The sequence below is a fragment of the Poecilia reticulata genome, chromosome 19 (assembly GCF_904066995.2).
Source record: "Poecilia reticulata chromosome 19, P_reticulata-male-v2, whole genome shotgun sequence".
Classification (NCBI taxonomy): domain Eukaryota; kingdom Metazoa; phylum Chordata; class Actinopteri; order Cyprinodontiformes; family Poeciliidae; genus Poecilia; species Poecilia reticulata.
Window position 1 is genome coordinate 7,576,923 of NC_088848.1, and position 24,895 is coordinate 7,601,817.

At 37.7% G+C, this 24,895-nt stretch overlaps 2 protein-coding genes and 1 long non-coding RNA gene across 3 annotated transcripts in view; 1 reads left to right on the forward strand and 2 right to left on the reverse strand.

Moving 5' to 3' along the window:
* Positions 1–522: 522 nt before the first annotated feature.
* Positions 523–6,239, reverse strand: ghitm (growth hormone inducible transmembrane protein). Its single transcript, XM_008436878.2, has 9 exons — positions 6,091–6,239; positions 4,805–4,966; positions 4,080–4,182; positions 3,869–3,980; positions 3,625–3,766; positions 3,431–3,539; positions 2,019–2,207; positions 1,258–1,429; positions 523–1,166 (listed from the first exon to the last, which is right to left on the reverse strand). Exons 2-9 carry the CDS (start codon positions 4,934–4,936, stop codon positions 1,079–1,081), a joined length of 1,047 nt encoding a protein of 348 aa, XP_008435100.1. The 5' UTR covers positions 4,937–4,966; positions 6,091–6,239; the 3' UTR covers positions 523–1,078.
* Positions 6,240–6,820: 581 nt separating this feature from the next.
* On the forward strand, positions 6,821–17,179 carry chst3b (carbohydrate (chondroitin 6) sulfotransferase 3b). Its single transcript, XM_008436879.3, has 3 exons — positions 6,821–7,417; positions 13,063–13,289; positions 13,889–17,179. The coding sequence occupies exons 2-3, from the start codon at positions 13,210–13,212 to the stop codon at positions 15,102–15,104; spliced, it is 1,296 nt and encodes a 431-aa protein (XP_008435101.2). The 5' UTR covers positions 6,821–7,417; positions 13,063–13,209; the 3' UTR covers positions 15,105–17,179.
* The window catches only part of LOC103481444 (uncharacterized), a 120,582-nt gene continuing 103,723 nt past the window's right edge, over positions 8,037–24,895 (reverse strand). Inside the window, exon 5 of the long non-coding RNA XR_014084963.1 lies at positions 8,037–8,171. This is a non-coding gene — a long non-coding RNA (uncharacterized LOC103481444). The remainder of the gene's footprint in view (positions 8,172–24,895) is intronic.

Sequence of the window (24,895 nt, forward strand, 5' to 3'; positions counted from 1 at the left end):
CAGGTAAATTGTGTAGAAATTGATATGTTCTCATTTATTTTTATTACTTTGATTAGTAGGAAATGGAACATTGATCAACATATTTGATGCGTATTCATGACTTTGATGATGGCGTTTGACAAAATGTAATGTTTATTGGTTGTTCACAATTGGTGACTATGATGTTTTAAGATAAAGCAGATTACAGTAAAGCAAACTGTTAAAATGTGACCAATTTCATTGTGAGATCTTGATTAAATAAGTCATTGAGATTGAAATATTGTTTGAGCAGAAAAGAAATGCAAGTGCAACCCATTGGAGAATTCTGTTATACATGACTGAAATGTTAATTATAATAGTACATTTTTATCATTCTATTACTATTTAATTAGATCAAGTAGAATCTGTTAGAATAAGGCAAGAGAACAAGGGTAATGTGGCCTGGATATACAAAACGTTAAATTATAAATTATAAATATCACATAAAATCACTCCAGAAAGAAAAAATGAAAAGAATCAGACAGAAACATCTCGCAGAAGAGCTATTTTAAACTGTTTTAATTTGTGTTGAAGTAGCTTTGTTTTATAAACATATGAACTAATGTCACCTATTCACCATGAAACTGAAGTGACATAACAGTGAATACTTAATCAGAAGCGTACGCCAGTCAAGCAGTTGTTCTAATGTGGAATAGTTTTGGTCGACATGCAGTAGTTCTGCTCAAGTCTGTCAGCAAAAATAAATAGAAAACAAAGTATAATACAAAAACAGCTCCTCTATGTTAGAGGAAACTCTAACATAGTGGTTTACCAGACCCCTGCACTCACAGAATAAACAAACCTTCAACAATCAACTAAGAGCTCCATCTCAGGGTGTCATCAAAACACTTACATTTGTCTTCTTGATTTGTAGTATCAACATGCAGCTCAGAATCCCATCCCCTTCTTCAAAATTTTTCCAGAGCCTTTGTTATCATCTACCAGCCACATAAAATTTTTATTTAAAGGATAACACTTGTATGCTGACTTGAAACTTTGTTCAGCTCTGTGAAGAAAAAAAAGAAGAAAAAAAAAAAAAGAGTAAAACTCCAGTGGATGTCTACTTCCGTTTGCCGCCACCGCCGCTGGCCAGGATCATCACCAGCCTCATGAAAATGTTGAGCGTATCCATGTAAATTCCCATACACCTGTGGGGTTAATCCACTCATGAGATGCGCATACAAAACATTACAAACTGAAATTACAGAAAAACAAAACAAAAAACCTGAAATTACTCACGCATTTATGGGGTCATATTTCTGTGCGGCATACAGTGGGTGTGTCTCCGCTCTCTTAATGACCTTCTGTGTGTCGTAGAGGAGGAACATGCTGAAGAGAACGAGGCCTCCGTAGACAGCGACAGAATACAGGCCTGCTCCGATCGCCGAGGTGGGTGGCAGAAACATCGACCCTGAAAAGAAAAAAGAAAAAACAAGTCAGTGTGGCGTAAGGGTGGCTTTGCTTTGAACAAGCAGGAGAGTCAGGTGCAAGGGTAACCCCAGAAATGAGACTTTTATGAAAGAATGTTTTGATTTTCTCACGACTCGTGGGATGGAAGCAGGAGTTCCATCACATGATGGAACTTTGGTTACATCAAACCAAAATGGATCATTCTTGAACAATCAAAGTGCTGTGTGGTGGAAAACTAACATTGTACATAATCCTCAAAACGCCATCCCTACAGTCACTCATGGTAGGACTGGCAGTATGAAGCTGCAGGAACTGTTTCAATATGTATAGCAACATTTCATTTTAAACTATATTTTCAATTAGATATAACTTTTTTTTTTCTTTTGGCACGTCACCGCTAAATGTTAACGTGTATATTTGTTTTTTAGTATTATAACAAGAAGGATCATTAAAGCTACTAGAATTAAAAAAAAGGCTAACAAGACTAATCGCTACATCACTTTATGCATTGCATAATTTATAACCTTCAGCCAACTTGTAGTTACTGTTCTACTCATTATCCCCGATTCAGACATTTTAACTGTACTAACCGAGAGAGGAGGCGAATACCACTCCAAAGCCGACAGCAAGCGGACCTCCCATGTTGAGGAACTTCTCACTTGGAGCGCACATAGCCACAGTGGACAGACCTCCCACGATGCCTGCAGTGTACCAGGCAGCCCTCATCATCAGAGGTCCGCCCAGCAGAGTTAGCGGAGCGATGACAGCACCCATCACACCTTTTCAACAAATAAAGCAACCAAATAAACATTACAAACAGCAGGAACAAAACAAATTCTTATTAAAAAAAAATTAAAAAAAGGGTAACTTGGGTGTGTCTACCTGAGCAGAGTCTGACTAATTAACCAGCTAAGAGCGGTTTGTTATATTTTTTTAACAAAAAAATGTTTTTCATTTGTGCAGAACAGGACAAAGTGATAATATTCTGCTTAAATACTGGCTGGCATTATATGCTCTAATTCTACTTAAGTCTATAATAAAAATCATGGTAAGAATAAAAAAATATAAGGTAAAATTACTGCAACAAATAATATGCTAAGTTTTTACTTCCTGCTTCTTTTTTTTTATAAAGTAGTACAATGAAAACATAGTACTATTATTCAAAGTGATCACAGTACAAGAACTATTAGAACTATTATTTTACCAGCTTATACCTACAACAAACTGAACTGCAAAAGTTTAAAAAAGACATCAGGTTTTATTGATTTTTCCCTTCCCTTTACTGCCATCTGGTGCTTAACTAAAGTAATTGCATACCAGAATTTACAATGCATATGAAAATCTCGTTTTTCACCAACTTTACTGCTTTTTTCCCCCCAACGATGGCAATTTTCATTGAGCATAGGTTGCTATGAAGAATGTTAAAAGGACATAGAAATAAATGCAAAGTTGTTTATCGTGATAGAAAATGTACTTTGTCACAAAAAGAAAAAAAAATTGTTTAAACCTTGTTTTAAGTCTGCCACAAAAATTGCATACCACCAACATTTTAAAGACAAGGCAGCTAATATTTTAACTCATTCTGAGTGAATTTGAAAATCAGAATGGATAAATTAAAGGGAGCAGTACTGTCAAAGAAACCGGTGCATGTTGCTAAAATGGTAAGATGAAGACTTTTGGATGCAGGTATGGGGTAAAGAAACTACTCCTGTTCAAATAAAACATCGAAAACAGACTGAAATTCTGCAGGAAGCACCATGATTGCACTGCAGGTATTCCCTTAAATGCCTTTAGGCTCCCTGGGACATGTGGAAAAACGACTGTCCAGATTTAAAAAGGTAAGAGCTACCTTGAATCCTGCGGCCTCTTGTTTGTATTTATGTGTGGGTGTCTAATAACACCAAAGCAAAGAGGTTTGTGAAAGACATTCTGTCATTCCTAAAACTTTTAGTCACAACTTTAAGAAAACATTTTTTTGTCTGCAAGACATCACGCAGCAAACCTGCATGCAGCATCCAAGCCAGATGTTTGGGTATCGGGCTGTGCTCATATGAGATGGATCGAACCAGCATCCCTGCTCCAATCATTGCTGCAAAAGTTGCTCCGATTGCCTGGTAAATAAAGAAATAAAAACTGATACCCAAACTAATTTAATATTAAAACAAAAAGGCTTCAAAGCTCAGCTACAAAACTCACCATCCAGGAACCCCTCATCATCAGACCCATCAGCGCCGGGTTCCTGCTAACAGCTACAGCCGACAGGGCCGTCAGCCCAATGCTGCCTGCAAAGTACATGTAGGTGGAGTGGATTCTGTCCTTCACATGCTGAGGCCAGATCCTAAACGAAGCAGAAAACGAGCCTTAGAAAGTGCTGAACCGAATTGAAAATGTGCGATGCAATAAAGTGCAGCGTCTACTCATAAACATCCTCGTCACTCACATTGATTTCTCAATGGCGCCGATTTCATTGGACATGCCAAGACCGTAATAGCAAAGTGCTCCCAGGCCCACCACTGCACCTCCGGCAAGAACCATTCTTCCCATGCTGTCAACTGGCAAACAACACAAAAAACGATTTCACGTATATTTTTTCAAAGCCACAATATCGTTTTGATTAATAATACATATGTATATTTGTGTAAAGCAATCACTTTTGATGGCTGTGTCGGTTGCTGGTTCAAAAGCTGCTTCCTTCAGCTGCTCCCTGCTGGTTTTTGCTCGGCGGAATCCAAATCTGGCCTTTGAGGCATAACCCTTTGGATGGAGGAAGAAATTTGACAAAAACTTGTAAATGCTGTTTTCTAATTGAAGTTTCACTATCAACTTTCAGCTCACACGTAAATCAATACAAGTCAACAGCAAAACATTCCATTTCATCATATAAGAAATCTATTAACCCAATTTTAACCAGTTCACACACAATCAATGTGTCATAGTCAATAAACTGCACTCAAACATATTGAGTGTCAAAAGAAGTCAAAGAATATCCAAAGATTTAATCACTTAGCCCTAACTTACTGTACCTACAAAGGTAATAAAGCTTATGTGTTAAGTTTATAGTGGTTTCAAATCCTTTAATATATTGAGAAAGCACACCATGACGACAGATTGAGAATGTTTACTATGCATTAGGCATACTCAAATATACTCAAATATAATTTGAGTATATTTAAATTGGTCAATTAATGATGAATATTACAGACACCGATATTGCAATGATGCTATATTTTCAATATACAGTGCAACTCTACGTAAGATGCACAAAAGATCACAATGTCAATTGGGAAGAGTGTTGTGCCACCTTATGCTTCCTTCAAATCGATAAAATTGAACATAGAGGAACATTAGAGAGATTATGGATGAACCTATACGGTACCTGCTGCGGCCTGAGGAGGGGTGGGCAGGCCTTCAGGGTGGGCGCTCTCAGGGCCGAGGAGCCCTGTGACAGCACAGGACGGAGCCCGACTAACGGGAGACTCCTTAGGCATGTCAGCCTCGCCACCAACATGTTTGCAATTTCCTTCTAATCTGTAGTAACCTGAAACACACACACACACACACACACACACACACACACGCACACACACGCACACACACACACACACACACGTGTCTTAAATATTTATTTATACTTTATATGTATTTGATTAATTTAGCAATGTTAACAAAGCTTATATTCTTATCTAGCTTTTTCATCCATTTTGCAATTTATTACATAGAATTTAATCTTTGAATGACTATGCTTACTATTTATGTTTTGCAATTTTTTTTGGAAACTTATAGTTTCTATATTTAGGATGTTTTTTTCCTATAATTGCTTAAATATAATAAAAAATAATAATAAAATTTCTACCATAGTGTAACCTTTGTACAATACTTTGTTACAGATATCCAGATGAAAAGTGCTCTACATATAAGATGCACGGTCTTATATGTAGACCGTGCGTTTTGTGTCAAAACACAAAACATGTATTTTGACACAAAACACATGTTTTGTGTCAATGCCAGTTTGTTGTGTTTGTTGTAAGAACCATTTGCTTTAAAATAAAAATCACAACAAATAGAAAAAAAAACATATTTAAGGCCTTGCAATAGTTTATTATTTATCATAATAATAATACAAGTCAACAGCAAAACACGTAGCATGTTAACTTAACTTAAGTTGTCACACCTTAGCATGTTACAACCATTTTTAAAAATAAAGACACTAAAAGCTGCTTTCCGATGATAGATTGTTAACAAAATGAGAATTTAAAAGCTTAGTACATTTTGCAGGGCCAAAGACTAACGTATCCAATCAGTTGATTTGTGGTATATTTAAGCGCTTGAAAACACAAAACATTAGAACAGTAAGTTACTTAGAAAGACTCCAAGGAAGGGAAACGTTTTCTCAAACCCTAAATTGATATAACTGTCACAGCAACATACCTATAAAAGGGTACAGCCCGTTAAATTAAAAAAAGAAAATAAATGCAGGACCAGTTATTTAATTCAGTGAGGTAGCTAACGTTAAGTAGCAATGTTTAACTGCGTAGAGGATGCCTGAAACATTTCTGAGACTAACTTGATTTGCAATGATGAAACTAAATAAGTCACTTAGCAAACAGAGGACGATAATTTGCAAAGACAAAAATTCTTAAACACCAATTGAAGGCTTCTTACCGAGAGAAACGTCCTAGATTCACCTTCCTCGTTAGAAATGCGCGAGTCTCTGACGCAACTAGTTTGCAACGAGCTGATAGACCTTCCGGAAGATTCTGGATTCTACGTCATCACCGAGCGACGGAATATCAATTGTAGTTCCGAATTATTAAGCGTTTTAATCGTATGATTATTATATAAAGAAGCATGTAATCACACTAAAACGCTTTAAAAGCACCCCATGTCTTGGCCAAACGTTTTTTTTAATATATATTAAATCTAAAATAGTTTATATAATCCAAAGAAACGGAAATCAGATTGTTGCATCATGTAGTCCTGTTTGGTAATATAATTGATATGAAGTACTCAGTGGTTAGTAAAGTACCCCGAAATTTTACTCAAGTAGCTGTAACACTACTGCAGCATATTTTTACTCAAATAAAAATAAAAAAAGGTAGTCATAAAAGAAATTACTCAAGAATGAGTAAAAAGTATCAAAAACTAACCAGCTACTGATCAGAACATCTGATTTACTTAAAAATTCTGTCAACACATTATGTGCAGATTCGGGTATTTTTTAAGACCAACATGAAAAAACAATATAAATAATTGACATAGTAGAAAAGGGTAAAATACTTCCAAGTGGCGGTATATTGTATTCACTGTATCTTCATAATTTGCAAATGTCACAAAAGGCTCAGCAGATAGAAGAACATTAGAACAACAATTGCTGTGTTGTCATATACCCCATAAAGCTCCCAATTGTCTATATAGGCAACTAATAAAGCGATATAATGCAGGGTACACATTTCTCCACTAGATGGAGCCATTCTTCTTTAGCCGAGACAAAAAAATAACCAAAAACCCTGAATTTTTAATTCCAAAACTACATGGTTAACACGTTATAAGCCACAAACCTACACTTTTTTCTCTCTCTCTAGATACTAATAAGAATGTGCGTGTAAAGTTTATTAGACGAGTAATCAATTTGTGGGTTCAATGTATGGGATCGTTGATGGCGCGCCTCCTGCTTGAAGCTCCGCTCCTCTCTAACCAAAGTTGATTCAGTGCGAATCAGTGAGCTGCGACTGTTGGGAGTTCTTATTCACTTACAGGGGATGCTCTCCCCACCAACCTGATCAACATGGTTTTATTGAACTCCCGTGATTTGCTTGGCGGAACTCCACCAAACGCTTCTTCGTTGCCAATGGATCGTTTTCTGTCGCAGAATTAAAGGCGCATTTTGAAAGTAATGGAATCAGTTTCCCTGCCGAGTCGCACTTTGAGAAGAAGCTGAACAAGTGGAATGAAAGCGGGACGCCTTCCGACATCATAGCTCATCAGAATGGTTGGTTCTTAACAAGTTTTGAGTTTAACTTTACTGACAGCAGCCTGCTGAAGAACAGGAACAAGTTCAACGTTTACAATATATCTCAAGCAGTAAAAGTTACTCCAAATAAGACACTTGTGACTTTTGCTCATGCGTCTTTTATTAAGACGGCATGGTTTAATTTGTTCTCATGACTTAGGGGGAGGATTCAGTCAGATTTATTTATCTTTTAGCTTGTTTCTCCTGTAGACTTTAGTTTTCTAAATATGTTGTTTATGCTTCTATAAATCAGTGCATGCAAGTCCTTTAAGTTTGCTGCGCGGTTTCTGCAACTTTTCCACACTTTTTCTCCCCAAAAACCACACGGTTTAATACACTCATGAAACTGTGGGTGGCATTTGCATTCATCTTTGTTTGTCACTGGATGAAATCGAGCGCTAAAAATCGCTTTGTAATTCGTAAATGTGGCCAATCTTAATCACTGCAGAAATACAGATGTTTTATGGAGGGAGGTCTGTGAACAAACTGCATCATGAAAAGCAGGGTTAGGATGTAAAGCAAAAACCCAACTTTTAACACTTGACTCTAGAAATACAATTAGGCAAAAACGAAAACCTACTGACACACGAACCCTTTATTAAGCTTACAGCAATTTAGGCACGACGATCATTATTCGGAGAAGCTGCCAGTAGGTTGAGAAGCCACAGAGATCCATAGCGCAGGTGGAATAAGATGTTGGAATACTGTTTGCCATGCTCTCCATAGAGATGACCTGTTAAGTGTCAGAAAGGAAGTCATTACTAAGAAAAAGCCATAGGACAACTTATTTGCAGTTTGCCACAAGCAATAGGGGAACAGCAAATATGAGCAAGATATTTTGGTCAGATGAAACCAAAATTGATCATGTGAGGTGGAATAAAAACAGACCACCCCTTCTGTCATGTTGTAAAGATGCATTTATTTATTTATTTTTTATAGACAGGGTAGCTGCTGTGAGTTTGTGGAAAGATGGTTGAGCTTATAAATAGAGCAATCCCAAAATAAAATCTGCAAAGACAGGGCAAGCCTTCCAGCAAGACAACGACCCCACACACTCAACCAAATCAGCGACAGAAAGGTTTATAACAATACATTTCTATGTGTTTGAATATATCTTAGTCAATTTCAAACAGCTATCCCTAACTGAGAATCTGTGGACATGAAACAAGAACAAGAGTGTTTTCACATTCCCTTTATCCAGTCTGATGTCCAATCTTTTGACAGCCATTGTGCCAATCGTTTTAGTTTTGCCAATGCCTTTACCTGTCATCTGTTTTATTTAACAGCTATTGCTTACCAGTTTGATTTATGTGAGGAAGGATTACATAAAACATGCCCTGTGCATATACAGAGAACTGGTGGTTTATTTTGGTGGCTACTGAGCACAAAAATGTAAACATTGGCAATACCAAAAGCTATTGAATATAGTCAATATTCATCAAGATACTTAAATGTGGCAAAAATAATAACCTTTTTCTAATAGCAGCTTTAAGCTGTTACTTTTCTAATTTTCTATATCAGGTAGTTGTACCACATCTCTAACATTAGCCTACGGCACACATAAACATGAATAAGTGACAATTATGTTTCACTTCTATTAATTTGGAATCTCCGAAAAAAATTCATTTGCATGTTCTCTCATCAATAATAATAATAATAATAATAATAATAATAATAATAATAATAATAAAATCTGTGTTATTAAATTAAGCTACTACGACTTTCCGCCACCAGAAAGTGGAGTTGTGAGTGATGACAATTTGTGTTCCAATACTGAAAATGTTATTTGAATAGAAAACAGTGAAACTGACAAAACATATGCGACCAAACAACATAAACCCATGTGAAATCCTGATATTTTAAAGACTAAAATGTAAAATGATGCATGAAAACACAATAACAAATTATTTCAGGAGATAATACTCTTTCACAATAAATTTATTTAACATAAATATTTTGAAAACAATACATAAAGAAGTTAATGTATATTGGAGAGTAAATCTATTACTTCACTTCATTTCACTATATATTCACCTGACCTCCAAGTGGTACAGCAGACTCAGCAGACAGTTTAGTTTTTAGTCAAAACATGTTTATTCTTCATTCACTGAAGCAAACAGAGCTATGTAGAATATTCAGAAATCTTACTCAAGTAAGAGAAGTGTCATTTCAAAATATATTTTTTTACTCAAGTGAAAGTAAAATGTGCGGCGTTAAACCCGTCCTAGAAGTATATATTTTTCCAATAAGCGACTAATTTTTTATGTTTTTTGATAATTTAACATGTGAGAGAAAAGTGTGAATAAAAGATCATCCTTATTTATGCTTCAACTCATGTGTCCTTTAGTCTTATCTTATCTTGAACAAAATAAAACAATGAAACTACATGTCAGTTTTCATGCATTTGGTGGAGAAGAGAAAAATTCTGACTTTTCTGTATTTGACTTCCAAATCACCAATCAGAAACGATCATGAAATCCTTGATTCTCGCCCCTGGCCAATTTGATTTGTGTTGCTCTCTAATGCATGTTGAACTTTTTTTTTTTTGCATTCTTTGTAAATAGGCCCTATTTGTATGCAAAGCCAAATTTCATAGTTGCAGTACAGTCACATGCAAAACAGGCTTGGGTGACTGCTGCTTAATTTGTCTCCACATAAGATTTACATTAAATAAGAGGCAGCTATTAAAGGCATTTTGTAACAAGATGATAAATGGTGCACAAGCGATTTTGTTATGAGCAGATGATCAAATGTGTCATATGCCTCAGTGGCTTGTGAATATTCACGAATGTCAGCTCAAGTGTTTTTTTTCCCCCCTTTACACAGCAGATGTAATAAGCTGAGATAATTGGTGTACATCTAATTTACTATATAAATGACAAAACATCTGACTACTTATTTACTTGATGAATTGTTGATGTGAAATATCTTTTTTCTTCCTGAAATTATATTATGTGGATAAAAATGCACATTTAGCTCTGCAGAAAGCTGTCAAAAAAGCTTGTAGGGTTCGTCAATAACTGTCTTTTTTGGTCTGTTACTTAGCTCAGGTGCTGTCATTTAGCACACGAGTGGCCGAGATAAAACTGGAAATTCTCTCAGGTGTAATGCAACTTCGCTCCTGCAGACTGTCGTTTCTCAGTCGAGGCCGATTGCGCACGAGTTACGACATCCGAGATCTAAGCTACTGATAGTGTGACGTGTAAATGACCAAGCAGTTTGTGTTCTGCTGCCTCACCCCAAAAGCAGGGTTCAGAGTCACTCCCGTGTAAAGACCCCTTTGTGGTCGTGGCATGCGGCAGAGTGGTGCAAGACGGTGCAGACTTTTCCTTCCGATGAAAGCGCGTCTCATTGCACGGCTCACCTTTTTTCATTACATACTGTTCCATGTCAACAGCGCTTTCTCTCCGTCCCTACTGGAGCAGCAAAACTTCCTGTTCCCACTCGGAGAATTTCACAGGCACCGTCCAACCATTCCCTGTGTTTAGACTGCAGTCATTTGGACCCGCTTCTGTGCTCGCAACTGGCCGGGGCAGAGGTCGCAGCGGGATGTGAGAAGTGAAATGCAGCTTCTGCTAACACAGAAACCTGGAGGCACTCAGAGTTCAACGCAATTCAGAAAAGAGACTGGAAACGCTTACGTGAAAATGTGGGAGGTGGTTTCAAGTTGCATTGTTGATTAACAGCAGCAGTTTGCCGGTGCGTCTCAAATTTGCCTTCGTGTTCAGGCTGTTTCGTCAACTGTGTTTGTGTTGTAGTTGACCACGAAAGCGAGGAAGGTCTGCATCACCGTTACCATTTTTCAGGGCTAAATGCCTTATTATAAAGCATTAATGGCCCCAAATAATTCAAATTTGAACAAAATATTAAGACAAATGAACAGCAACATGCCTGGAAGACCTATAGAAAAATAATCAAATGTCTTTCAAAATTAAATTGGACAATAGTTATAGATCTTTTTTTTTTTTTTTTACTGAAGAATCCTTAAACTGCATGATGTTCACGAGAAATATAGTAGTTGCGTTCAAGTGCATATAGCTTTTTCACCTCTTTGGGGCATTCTGATTTATTAGCAGTGCTCCAGTACGACACTAAGAATTTTGATATAAAAGATTATAAAATATATAATGTAACACAAGACACAAAAGATATAAGATTAATAATTATAAGTCATATATTTTTTGAGAAATAATAATAATAATTTTAAAAAAATCCATAGAAATATAAAGGTAAAAATGACAAATTATGGTACAGATAAAGAGATATCATTCTGTGGACAAAATAAAAACAACTGAATAGAACATACACTGCAAGTCACACTGAACACACACACAGTGACAAATGGTCAAGGCAGTGTTATGCTTTGGGGCATCTTTTCTTTCACTCAGACTGGGAAGATGGCAGAGCTGCATAAAGGACTATCCTGAAAGAAAACTTTTTTGTGTTTTTAAAGGCTGCAAATTAAGACAATTTTTTTTTATATTTGAAAAAACAAAACCAAAACAAAACTGTATGTTCAGATAAGGAGCACCATGTCCCTGTTTGTCAGGATTACACTAAACTCTTAAGATTAGTCAGGGATCTAAGACGCGCTGCAATTATCTTTGAAGTAAACCAGTATCATTCTTTCGAAAATGAGCAGTATGTTAGAAAATAGCTATTATTAAATCCACCCTTTTCTTCATTTAACTACCAAGCACCTTCAGTCTAATGACTTATAAAAATCACCAGTGGCCTCCAGGTGTAGAGCTCTACAATTTATGGTGCTGTGACAACCAGGCCTTCCCTTTCAATTTCAGCACAGCACAGTTTTAATTCTCAGCATCTGGACCTGTGCAGTCTACACGGCTTAGTTGCTCAAAGTCATTCAATGAGGACCATTGTTCACAATGTGTTCTCCCAGTGTTAGCAAAACCGAGAAGCTGCAGCTTTGGACTTCAGGCAGCTCTGTTGCCTACGTCTGCGGGTGGTAGACAGCATCACTTAAAGCCCGACAACCCATGAGTTATTTTTTGGCACGCAGCTTCGTAGAAGTGGGATAACAGTTTAATTGGAAAGATTGTGCTTGATTGCAGCCTGTCACTCATATTTTACTCCGCACTCGGTTGTTTGTCTGCTCAGTTTTTTAAAAGAACTTCTAGGCATGACTAACTCATAAATACAGTGTCTCTATGTGCCCCAGCCCTCAGTCTGGCATGGTGGGTGGGCATGTTTCTAAAATGCACTGGTGCACTTAAAGATAACAAGGACTTCCTCATAGCAAGGACTGGTTTATATCGGAAACTAACAATGTTTTTTTTTTTTTTCTTTACTTTTTACCTTATTATGTGAAATGCTTTTATGCTTTAGTAAATGCCTGAAACTCTCTTCTTTTGCAAAGGAGAGATACATGGCTATGCACACTTACAAAAATTAAGGAAGCAAGAGGCTTTGGAACGTAAAAAGGCTTTGTGTAACGGTTCTTGTGACTCAGCATCACACTGCATTTTTACACGCGATAGCATCAACTTCCCCCTACTAAATAAATACATCTAAAACACAGAGGCGTTTTTCACAACTGTCTGTCTTCAGATGTGCAACATATGACGCTGATATGACAGATTGATGTTGATTTCATTTTACAGGATGGGACATTGTCTACATTTGGGAACACAAATAACTGGAAGGCTCCTTAAGAAGGTGGCTGATGACCTGAAAGATTGGCAGAACCCATTTGGAAGCAGTGTGTAAAAAAAGAAAAAAAAACCATCTAGACACAGTCACGTCCGAGAATGAGGATCAAATACACAATACCCATTGTCTTCTTTGTGGCACTTGTTGTCATTGAGAAGGAAAACAGGATCATCTCGAGGTGAGTTCAATGTTCTCAGTTTGTCTCCTTGCAAATTTGTGCTCACATCTCGTCCCATCCTACTTCCATTTCATGTCTGTAAACTAAGTATTTTGTGTCATTGTTCTTGAAAGCTTTCATAATTACACAGACAAATGTTTATAGAAAGGCTAAAATCTCATGTCTACTTTAATTCCAGTAAACAATTGATTATGTTATGATATTTCTGGAGAATAAAAGTTTAGCCCCATGATCAACATAAGGGCCAGTTGACTTTCATGAGATATTAGAGATTAGGGCCTCTGATCAAACAAAAATAACTTCGAGAGACCTCCTTGTAGCAGATATTAATTATTGGAGTCAGGTTTATGACTCCAATAATTAATATCCACTATAAGGAAGAGATAATAAGTAAGAGAGAATGAGAAAGCTATATGAAATTACCTTAAAAATTGATTAATGGTAAATATGAAATGCCAGCAGGTACGCCTCAGCAAAGTTGTAAACTGAAGAGCACCCCTTCATTTTAGTTCTAGCAAATTAGATCTTTAAAACTCCATCACTGCCACTGCACTGCAACTGTATTTAAATCTTAAAACTATGCTTTTTCATGTTTTTAGGGTGTCAGATAAGCTCAACCTGAAGCAAACCCCCCAAACTCCTCTACAGCCTGGTGCTTTCTCCCACTTAGCACTGAAGCACAATGTGTCCTTCCCCGCACTCAGCAAAGACTTCAAGGTGATGAAGCGGCGCCTGGAGAACTACAGTGAACACCAGGAGGTACCAAGAAAAGGAAGGAAGCACGTTCTCCTGTTGGCCACCACCAGGACTGGATCCTCGTTTGTAGGCGAGTTTTTCAACCAGCAAGGTGACAACATGTTTTACCTATTCGAGCCTTTGTGGCATGTGGAGAAGATGTTGACACTGGACACCGGAGGTACCAACGCCACTGCGTCGGCCAAGGCGTACCGTGACGTTCTCCAGCAGCTTTTTCTGTGCGACTTCTCCCTGCTGGAAAGCTTCATCGACCCGCTCCCTGTGAACCACATAACCACTAGCCTCTTTCGCCGGGAGTCCAGCAGCTTTCTGTGTGAGGAGTCCGTCTGCAGTCCTGTTGTCAAAGGTGTTTTCGAGCGGTACCGCTGCAAGACGAGACGCTGTGGGCCCCTGAACCTGACCATGGCATCAGAATCCTGCCTGAAGAAGGATCACAAGGTCATCAAGTCTGTAAGGGTTCGGCAGCTTGAAAATCTCCGTCCACTTGCTGAGGATCTGCGTCTTGACGTCAGATTCATCCAGCTGGTTCGGGATCCCCGGGCTGTGCTGGCCTCGCGAATGGTTGCGTTTGCTGCCAAGTATAAGAGCTGGAAGGAGTGGGCCCTGGGTGGGGTTGGGCCCCTCAATGAGGATGAGGTGAAGAAGCTCAAAGGCAACTGCGACAATATCCGGATGTCTGCGGAAGTCGGCCTCAGGCAACCCCCGTGGCTACGTGGTCGGTACATGTTGGTGCGATATGAGGACATTGCTCGTTTTCCCATGAGGAAAGCAACGGAGATGTTCCAATTTTCTGGAATTCCTCTCACTCCACAAGTGAAAGCCTGGATCCTGAAGAACACCCAGGTTTCTAAGGAGACCAGCGGGGTCTACTCCACCCAGAAGAAATCCTCTGAACAAGTAGAGAAATGGAGGTTCAGTCTGCCATTCAAGATAGCTCAGGTTGTGCAGAGAGCTTGTGGGCCAACACTAAAGCTCTTTGGGTACAAATTTGTGAGTAGTGAAAAGATGCTAACAGACAAATCTATAAGTCTTATTGACGATAAAGTCTTTAGGGCTTAAAATAAAAAAAATACCACAACAGTAGAACAAATAGAAGAAAAATTACAGTTTTTTTAACTTTATTTTCTTGAAGTGAGGTTCAATGAAGTTATTATCAGTGATAGTTCCCTTACCTGTAGTAGACTACTGTCATATTCTAGTAAGTTTGCAGGAAGAGGGATGGGGGAGAGTCATTCAGACAGATCACGTTTTAGATCATTTTAACAATATAAAAACTGAAAATGTTTAGATATGTGAATGGATTAACCATCCCATCTGTGGTCATTGTGTTTCAGAGATTTGTGTTTATTCTGTCTTTTATGTAATGTATAAGATTGGAATTATTGTCTTTTGTTACTGCGTTTCTTTTTGTCAACCTTAGTTCCTTTTTTTATAACCTACTCTGACTCATTTGTGCTGTTTCTCTTTACTTCCTATTTTCATTGTTATCTCTGTTTTTAAGATTTCCTTTTTTTTTTTTTTTTGTCAAATTCTGGCTTGGTAAATTAAGTTATTTTAATTTTTGGTTATGTCCTGCATTTGTCCAGTTTTCTGTTCTTTGCATGTTAGCTTCTTTCAAGTGTCCCTATGTTACATTATCTCTCAGATTTCTCTCTCAGCTTTTTCCATAGCACATGTCACCACTCGTCCCATTATTGTACCAATAATCACTCTGACCTGCAGATGTTCGTCTCTGTTCCCTCCTCTCATTGCAAACGTTGGCAGTTGTTCATGCTTCTGGTTTCATTTCCGCCAACATTGAGGTTCTGTCTGTACTTTTCCTTGACATTACTCACTGTCAGGAGACTGCTGCTAAAGTTGTAAAGATGTAGATGATTGATGGTTAATATAAAAGCATCAGATCCATTAGATAGAACCACTTGTTATTGAGGATTTTAAATGGCTTAGATCATATAAAATGATTAACCCTGGTTAGCAATTAGCTTACCAATGTTCACGTTGTTCATATAATTTTCTGCTTATTGATGCTGCATATAATTTATGGCAATATGACATCATTACAAGTAAGGGAACGTTGTTCTATATTTATTTTTAAACTTAATTTTTATATTTTTTTATTTTGTTTTTATCTAATAACTTTGCAGAACCTCACTTCAAATTTATTTTTTTGAAATATTCCTTTAAAACCTGTTTGCATTAATTATATTTATTGCAATCAGTCCGTGTAAAACAGATGGTCTGTTTTCATAGTTTTTGTACGATTTAACATAGTTTGAGGTCATTATTTATAACCGAACTTTAAAGTTCAATAAAATACAGTTTAGCTCTTTTTGCACTCCATACTACTGCAACCCATTGTCCGTTCTTTGTTCTGAAAGACCAAAATTTTATAGCTGTGGCTTTGTGAACAACAATGAGCATTTTAACTAAAACACTTCCAGAAACCTCCACTCATTGTTTTTTGTGAAGTTTTTATTTCTGCAGGAACAACAAGAATTATGATTGCACCAAAGACACACAAAAATGAAATTGTGTTGTATTACAGTGTCTTGCCATGCAAAAAGTTTATCTTTTGACTTTGGGAAGTAATCTCTCATGAAAATGTGTCTATTTGTTTCTCTGTCTATGCTGCCTGAATCTGCTAATTTTGCACCTTTGCAGAAGTTACTATTTTACAAATCTGTATTTGGACTTTGTTGAGGAAACATTTTGTCACCTCCCTAAAATAACGGCCTTTGTCTTTTTTTTTTCTTTTGCCAAGCGTAATTTTGGCAAAACAAACAAACAAAAAAATCTCTCTTTTTTTATTGCTATAAGATGATTTAGGGAAAGACTCACTTTTGGCAAAAAAAAACAAAAAAACACTTAAGCCGTAAGTTTAGAAAGGTGACAATATTTTGCCATATGCTGTTCAAAATGTTTGCTAAAGATCACCTGAAGCAGATGTCGCTACTCTACTGTGAGCTAACATTCCAACTGCAGCTGGTTTGCAGGATTGTGCCAGGTTTCTCGACAGGTGTCTGATGACTCAGCTCTTTTGGCAGGTGTTGATAAGAGGCCACAATACCCTGATCTCTATTTAAGTGCTGATGCTTTCCTTTTGTCTTTTGCAATAAATCGACTTCTAAATTAAATGCAAATGTTTATTTTTTGTAAATGGGGGGCAGGGGGGAAGAAGGAACAAAAAACCATAAAGAACAAATAAAAAAAAATAAAAAATGCAAACAGATCCGGAAACAGTCTCCAGTCCTGACCACAGTAGCCTGGATGTTTTTCAAACTGGAGATTCTGTCCCAGACTTGCAGCTCCTGCCAACGCGTAGGGGTAGTATTTAGTGAGAAAAGCTGAGATTTCCGCTTGTTGCATCAGTAATTGATGGATGATTGACTGAGAAAAGCACACATTACCACAGAACCCCCTGCTTAATCAACTGAAGTCTTAATCTGTTTTACAGCACTAAATGAATTCATTATTGTTGGTTGTAAAACAGAACTACCAGCTGGATGGTGTGAAACACTAAACATTGTTCTTAAGTTCTTTTCAGACTGCGATAAACTAACAAGTGGGGACGATTTGACTGAGATGGATTTAAATTATTAAACGATATGTTCATAAAGCCTCATCTTTTCAGCAAGCTGCTGTATGTCACTGTATAAGAAAATCATTAGACAATAAAAACGTATTTCAAATAAAAAGTTTAAAAAACATTCATATATTTTTAGCATTGATTGTGTATTTGTTTTATGATTACGGGGGAAAGCTTACATTCTGTTTTTCTGATATTTTCATAATTACATAAAACTAACAAAAAGGGTTTTTTAATGCAATGTCAGACAACTGTAAATTAGATCTCCACACTGCACAGTATTGGTACTGAATACTTGATCAGAGCCTCTTTTGCATAAATTACTCCATCAGTGTGGCGAAAGCCCGGCGTGCTTCCACACTGGACATCAGGAACGGGTTAAAACAAGGACAGAGATATTCTGAATACAGCTGTTTGTGGTTGTTCTTAAAGCTCTGACTTGAGCTGCAATTTACACCTCATGAAATTCCCTTAAATTCTTCAAAGAACTTTGCTTCACAATTTTTTGAGAGTGCAGCTGAAGGTGAACCTTTTTCTACCACTCATTTTTCCTTTCACGCAACCTGAACTGCAGGCTCTTTAGCAATGGCCTCCATTTGGAGGATGTCATTGACTCTCTGGCAAACAGCTCTCAAGTCAGGACTTTTCCCTAAGATTGAATTGGTCACAACATTTCTGGTTTATTATTATAATTTTTGGGTTGTCATCAGAAAACTTGTTTGTCGTCTTTCTCTGGATGGGTTTTTACTGAAATAAAATTTTGTTGCGCACCTATCTGGTAACGATAAAGACATTCGGATTCTGAAATAAGCTACAATCATTAAAATTGCAGAAATAAATACTTGGGATAAATTGATCTGTGTGTAAGGAATTCATAAATATTCGTTTTACTTTTTATTGAAATACAGAAATAATTAATTTTTTTCATGACCATCATCTGGTCAAACAAATGATCCAAACACAAATTGTTTGGATAATTTTTTTATCCAAACAAATAATCACAAGGTTTGGTACTAAAAATGTCTGTGCTGTGTTGGTGGGTGGCAAAGGTAAAATTATAACCAAAATAGCAAAAGTAAAACAAAAAAGCCAGTGAAAGGCCTGTTTATTGCACCAAATTATTACAATAAATGAGCTGTGAGGAAAGCTGTGAACTGTGAGAACTCCCCTCCCTCCTGTCTTTTTTTAGTTTTTGTTCCATGTTTATCTGTGTTGATTTAAAATCTGCTGCCAGTCTGGGTGTGGATGTTTTCTCTGCCATTTAACTTTACAAATTGCGCTAATAATTTTCTGTTTTTAGTCTGTTTGCGTTGGCATTAGTCACAGAGAAACCACTAAACGCTGTCATCATCTGTGCACATTTATACATGTTTGGACTTTTAATATGAAGCATTAAATGTCCCCTGGTGGAAGCTCGCCGAAGTCGGAGGAATTCCTCACCCACCGTGTGACGGCTTCTCCAGTGCATGCTCTGAGGCTCATTCACCGCAAACGGGAGTCAGTTGAGTATGTTCTTAAATCTTTTGATTAAAAACTAACTACAACAAGAATCAAGCTACAATCAAATCAGCTACAACGACGGATTTAAATCATTCTCCCTTTTAATCCTTTACAAAAGCTTTACAAATGTTTGAGCTTTCAGCACCAAGCTAGTTGAATAACTGAAACGGCAGCTGCCCTCACTGCCAGAGTGTTTACCACTGTGGGCCCGGCTATTTAAATCTCCTAACCCAGTAATTACCCCATCCTTACATATAGTGTGGTCTAAGCCATTTTAGTCCACCTGACCCCACCCGCATACACAACTGCAGCATTTATGCAGTCTTTCTCCAACTCCGATCCAGTTTTTTCTCCTATCACACCAAAAAAGATTTATTTGATTTAGCGTCTATCCATTCATTCGCCGTTGAGTTTTACAACTTGACAGCAGTTTCACTCAGAATTACAAATCACTGTCTGGTCTCAGTGGTTGTGCTATTTTTGAGGGGGGAAAAAAAAAAAAAAAGTGATCCCGGGTCTTCAGAATCAAGAAAGAAATTGTTGCGAGAAGAGGCTCAGCATTCATAAACTCCACTGCTGTGACTTAATGTGGGATGTGTTGAGGGTGGAGTCGCTGCTTGGTTGGAGCAAATATAGAATAACCACTTTCCGCTGAATTAAAGCCTTCTCAGCCCCCCTCCTCAGCCATCAAATGAGGGCATTTAGGTAAACCACACCCTCCTGCCTTTTTATACGGCTCTCTGCCACATCAACCGTGAGCAGTTTGAAATATGCAAAGCAGCCCAATCTGTGATAAACAGAGAAAACTGAGGTGATTCCAACGCGCCTCAGAGATGCACATAAAACTTACGCCGCTGCTAAAGATAATGATGGCTGAAGAGAGGAGATAAATCTAAATACACGGCAAATGATCACACACTGAGGAATGCAATTCATAAAGCTCAAGTTGTTGCATGCGATAATGAGCGACTGCGCGAGACGCAGGAAGAGAAATTTACACTCCAGACTCACAGCAATGAACTGAGATGAGCAGAGAAAAACTGAGCAGTTCAGTCACCTAAAAGTGGTGTTTTGTTTTATGCAACTCTTCCATGCGAGTATTTTAGCCAAACATAACCTCTGTTCAGACAGTTGCCCAATTATTTGATTTAGTTATCTGAATGACACAATTCTGTTTTTTGCCTTCATGCTCTCTACAAGACAAATAAACACAACTTGTGTTGTAGGAGGCTGCGAACAGCTGATGTACCAGATGTAAAAAGCTTTAAAAGCAAATATGAACTTCTCAATTTTCTTCTATGTAGTGCCTGTCACGATTCTTGGGTGTTTGGCTTGTGGCACTTACGATGGGTTATTTAGGTTTCAGAGTTCATGTTAGGTCTGTTTTCACAGCTTGTTTCTTGTGTTCCTTCTGAATAGTTTCTCTAGGATATTCCTTAGGTTATGTCATTGTCTTTCTGTTTTATTTCAGCCAGTTTTATTACATGTTCCCTTTATTCCTTGCCTGTCATGTTTGTTTATGCCTAGTTTCATAGTTTATTCTTGAGCCTTGATTGTTTTTATTTTTTCCCCCTTATGTTACTCCTGTCATGTTCTTTTCAAAGTTAGAGTCTAGGTTTTGTTTTTATTCTTTTCTCCGTTGTCTGGGAGGTTTTGCTATGTTTAATTTCTTTTTACAAATTTGCATTCGTTTTCTTAGATTCCTCTCAGGCCGGTTTCACCTTCAGATTCCTATTTTGTCTCAGTTCCAATTAAACCCAACGAATCCACACGCGGAACCCCATCTCAGACATCAGTTGTCTGTTTCTCCAGCTATTTAAGTTCCTGGCTGGATTCTTTGTTTTGTTTTGTACCGTTTAATCCCATGGTTGTGCCACGCCTAATTAAGTTTTTTTTACACACTGGCTCAGCAAGAACTCCCATGACGTCATATTCACGTCCCTTAAACGTTTGCACGTATTGCACTGCTACAGCCACAAACTTTCGTACAGTTTATTGGAATCTTATGCGATACAGAAAAAGAAAAAAACAAAAATAATACACATAAAAATCTAAAACGTGCACTTGCCTCTTTGCGTCAATAGCTTTCGCTCCAACGACAGCTTTGTCGTTTTTTAATCATGAATTTGTCTCTACAAGCTTTGCAAAGACTGAAACTTTGACCTATTCTCATTTGCTAAATAGTTCAAGCTCACTTCGATTGGATGGCAAGCTACTGTCAACAGCTTTTTTCAACTCTTGCCACAGATTTTGATTATTTTATCTATCCCATTGTTGCTCTGAGTTCATGTTCTGTATTGTCGTCATGTTGGATTGTGAACCTCCATTTGTTATTTTTATACAGAATCCAAGATTGCTCTGTATTTAACTCCGTCTATCTTCCAATAGCCTCTGACCAGCATCCATGTTCACCCATTTTCTCACAATGATGCATCCACCAACATGTGACAGACACTAACACCTAATCTGTGGGAGCAGTTGTGTTTTGACAGGTTTTTAAGTTCTATAATTTTCTTCCCCTATTCAGATGATGGGTTGAAAATGTTTGGATGTTGATTTATAACCTAACGCAGCGTTGAGATTAAAACCTTTCAACAAATTTCCCCCTGACCTGCATGTTGTGTTTTTGTTCATTCGCTAATGAAAACTTTGAGGCCTTCAAAGAACAGCTCAGTTTAAAGTACACACAGTGTAACCAGTTCTGAATGCAACTGGTTACACTGGATTTAATCCAGGTGGTAGTAGGGGGGAAATGTATGCTACACTTTTCTATTTATATTTTAAAAAAATTAGGGTAACAAATTAAGGGATATGAATGCCTTTGTAAGAGCAAAACCTAAAAGCAGAAACATTTCAACACATTTTTCATCTATTTCTATATGCTTTCTCATCATCCAGACAGAAGTTTGCTGTTGTTTCCTTATTCTGGGTGACAGAAAACTTTCAAAATCCTAATTAAGCAACTTTGAAATGAACCTATGGGCAGTTTTTTTTTACTTCTGATCTGTTAAATAGCAATTTGAAATGTCAAAGTAATATGCCACATGGCATCATCTGAAGCTGTTCTCTTTTTGGTGGACTTCATTGTGGTTAACCACAGCTTAGTGACTTAGGACAAAACGGAAATGGATGCCTATTTTCTTGGCATTTAAACTCAACAAAACGTAGGAAGGTGTGGGCAGAGGCTCGAACTGTCTGACCATTACAGCCACTAAAATGTAAAAACGACACAAAATGACAATAATTACAACCAACTGTGGCGGCAAGAAATGCAAAAAATAAGCCAAGAGAATGTTCTCTTTCTGATGTGCTGGTCAGAAATATTCTCATTAAACATATTTTGGAAATGCCACATCTTGGGTAAAAATGTGAATCTAAGTAAACTCAGTAAAATTCAGTTTGTAGTTATATTTGCATTTCTATTGCAATAAGGCTTTATGTGGCGAGGCTTTGTTTGAATGACCTCTGGACAGTGAATCCTTTCAAAGGGCTAAATGTCACCACATTTTAGAAAGAAAATGTTTATTTTTGTTGCATAATTAAAATGACCTTTGACTTAAAAAGGAGCCATGCACGCCTCTCCAAAAACATTATTTATACAACATATGAATGATGACATTGCATATAAAACAGCAGAGTGCGCCTGTTAATTGGATTGTTTTCTGAATGGAAAAAAGAAGAATGTGTCAAATGGATGCGTGGTGGTAACACAGAAAAGTACGAGACGGGCACTCTTAGTTTCCACCAGACTTGTTTTGCAAGAAAAGTATGTGAGAGTCATGAAAGTAAACCATAATTATGAAAGTCCTAAAATTAGGAAACTGTTAGGAAACTATTAGAATGTTATCTTTCAGAGAAGGAACAAATCCAGGCTGAGTGCTGAAGGCACAACCCATTTCAAGCCACGGTGATGAAAGCCACATTCAGTGGAATCAGTAGCTGCACAGTTGGGTGACAAGTATGACAGTATGTCCATTTTTATTATAAAGATGTGCTGATGTCCATGGGAAACTTTAATAAATGAGTAAAAGTGCAAAGTTTTAACCATGAAAATTGAGTGCAGATTGATATTTTTTCCTCTGTATCTGAGCTAAATGAATGAGGACGTCTGAATGCAACTACCAACCAACTGTAATATTTTGGCTCCCATCTAAACAATGTGGGACATTGTTTTCTGAATATATACAATGTTTTTTCTGAGAAAACTGGTGACAGGTGGACATCCATCCATTTTCTTGCACCCTTGTCCCTCAGTGGGCTCGGGAGGGTTGCTGGTGCCCATCTCCAGCTAACGTTTCGGGCGAGAGGCGGGGTCACCCTGGACAGGTCGCCAGTCTGTCGCAGGGCAACACAGAGACACACAGGACAAACACCCCTGCACACACACACATTCACACCTAGGGACAATTTGGAGAGGCCAATTAACCTAACGGTCATGTTTTTGGACTGTGGGAGGAAACCGGAGAACCCGGAGAAAACCCACGCATGCACAGGGAGAACATGTAAACTCCATGCAGAAAGACCGGGGCTGGGAATTGAACCCAGAACCTTCTTGCTGCAAGGCAACAGCTCTACCAACTGCGCCACTGTGCAGCCCGACAGACAGGTGGACATCTAGAGTTTAATAGGACTACTTTTTTTTGCCAGCTATGTTTAATTTGGGAATTTCATTTCCCTGTTTGTTTTCAACCATTACAAGGTTGTGTAATATCAAAGTAGAAAGTATAAAAGGAGAAATATAAGTACTGAGGTTCATGCACATTAGAGTGACACCAGTCAGAATCAAAACAGATACTGTAATGTCAAGGTGTGCAACTGACTGATTTCAAATTCCTGGGTAGGGTATATTTCTGTTAGGAGGTCATGCTACTGCACTCAGACTACATTTTCTCTGATTTCTCATTCCTCGCTGGACAAAGTCTAACATAAAAAGAAATTTTTTCCCCTTTGAGGTACTGTATGTCCTTCAAGGTGTTCCTCAATGTATATAAACTTGGGGGTTTACTGTCAATTGTGATAAAGTACTTGACTTATTTACGTAATTTTTAAAACTGTTTTCACAAGCTTTCCCCAGAACAGGCTTATCATTTCTTGACCTCAGCATGTAAACAAAAAGCTGCCAAGTCGAGAAAGTACATGCTGAGAAAACATATGCTTAAGAAAACATATGCTGAAAGATTTGACTCAAAATTTAGACCCACAATCAAGGTAAAAAAAAAAGAAAAAAAAAAGACTTTTACATTTTTGTGAAACTATTGAGACATTTTGATAAAGCTGGTCAGAAAACGGCCTTGTCGATGGGGGTGTTTTGGGGACTTGGGTAGGGGGTTAGGCAAAGTAAATCACTGGGGTTAGGTCAGTTGGGTGTGCAAAGACAACAAGATGGCTTTTTGTATTCTTGTAGCTCCTTTTGTTTCCATGTCTTTTGGAAAATTTCCCAGGGGATGAACTCAATCCTGCAAGACAGGATTTAATATGGAGGCATACATAACAGGGCACTGCATTTAAACTCAGTAAGAACCAATACAACCTGAATATATTCTTCATAGTTTAGATTCAGATACTGATTTAGACACTGAGCAACAAACACAGTAGAGCCTTTCTGCATTTTGAAGCAAAGTTCTCGGGGAAGCCCCTTTACTCCCCAGCCCCCCCACAAAAACTTCAGTCTTTTCTTTCATGAATACCTCCTTTTGTGTCAGAACCACTGAGCAAGAGTGAAAAGCCCTTCAGAAATAAATTTAGGGCTACTGAATGGGTCTCT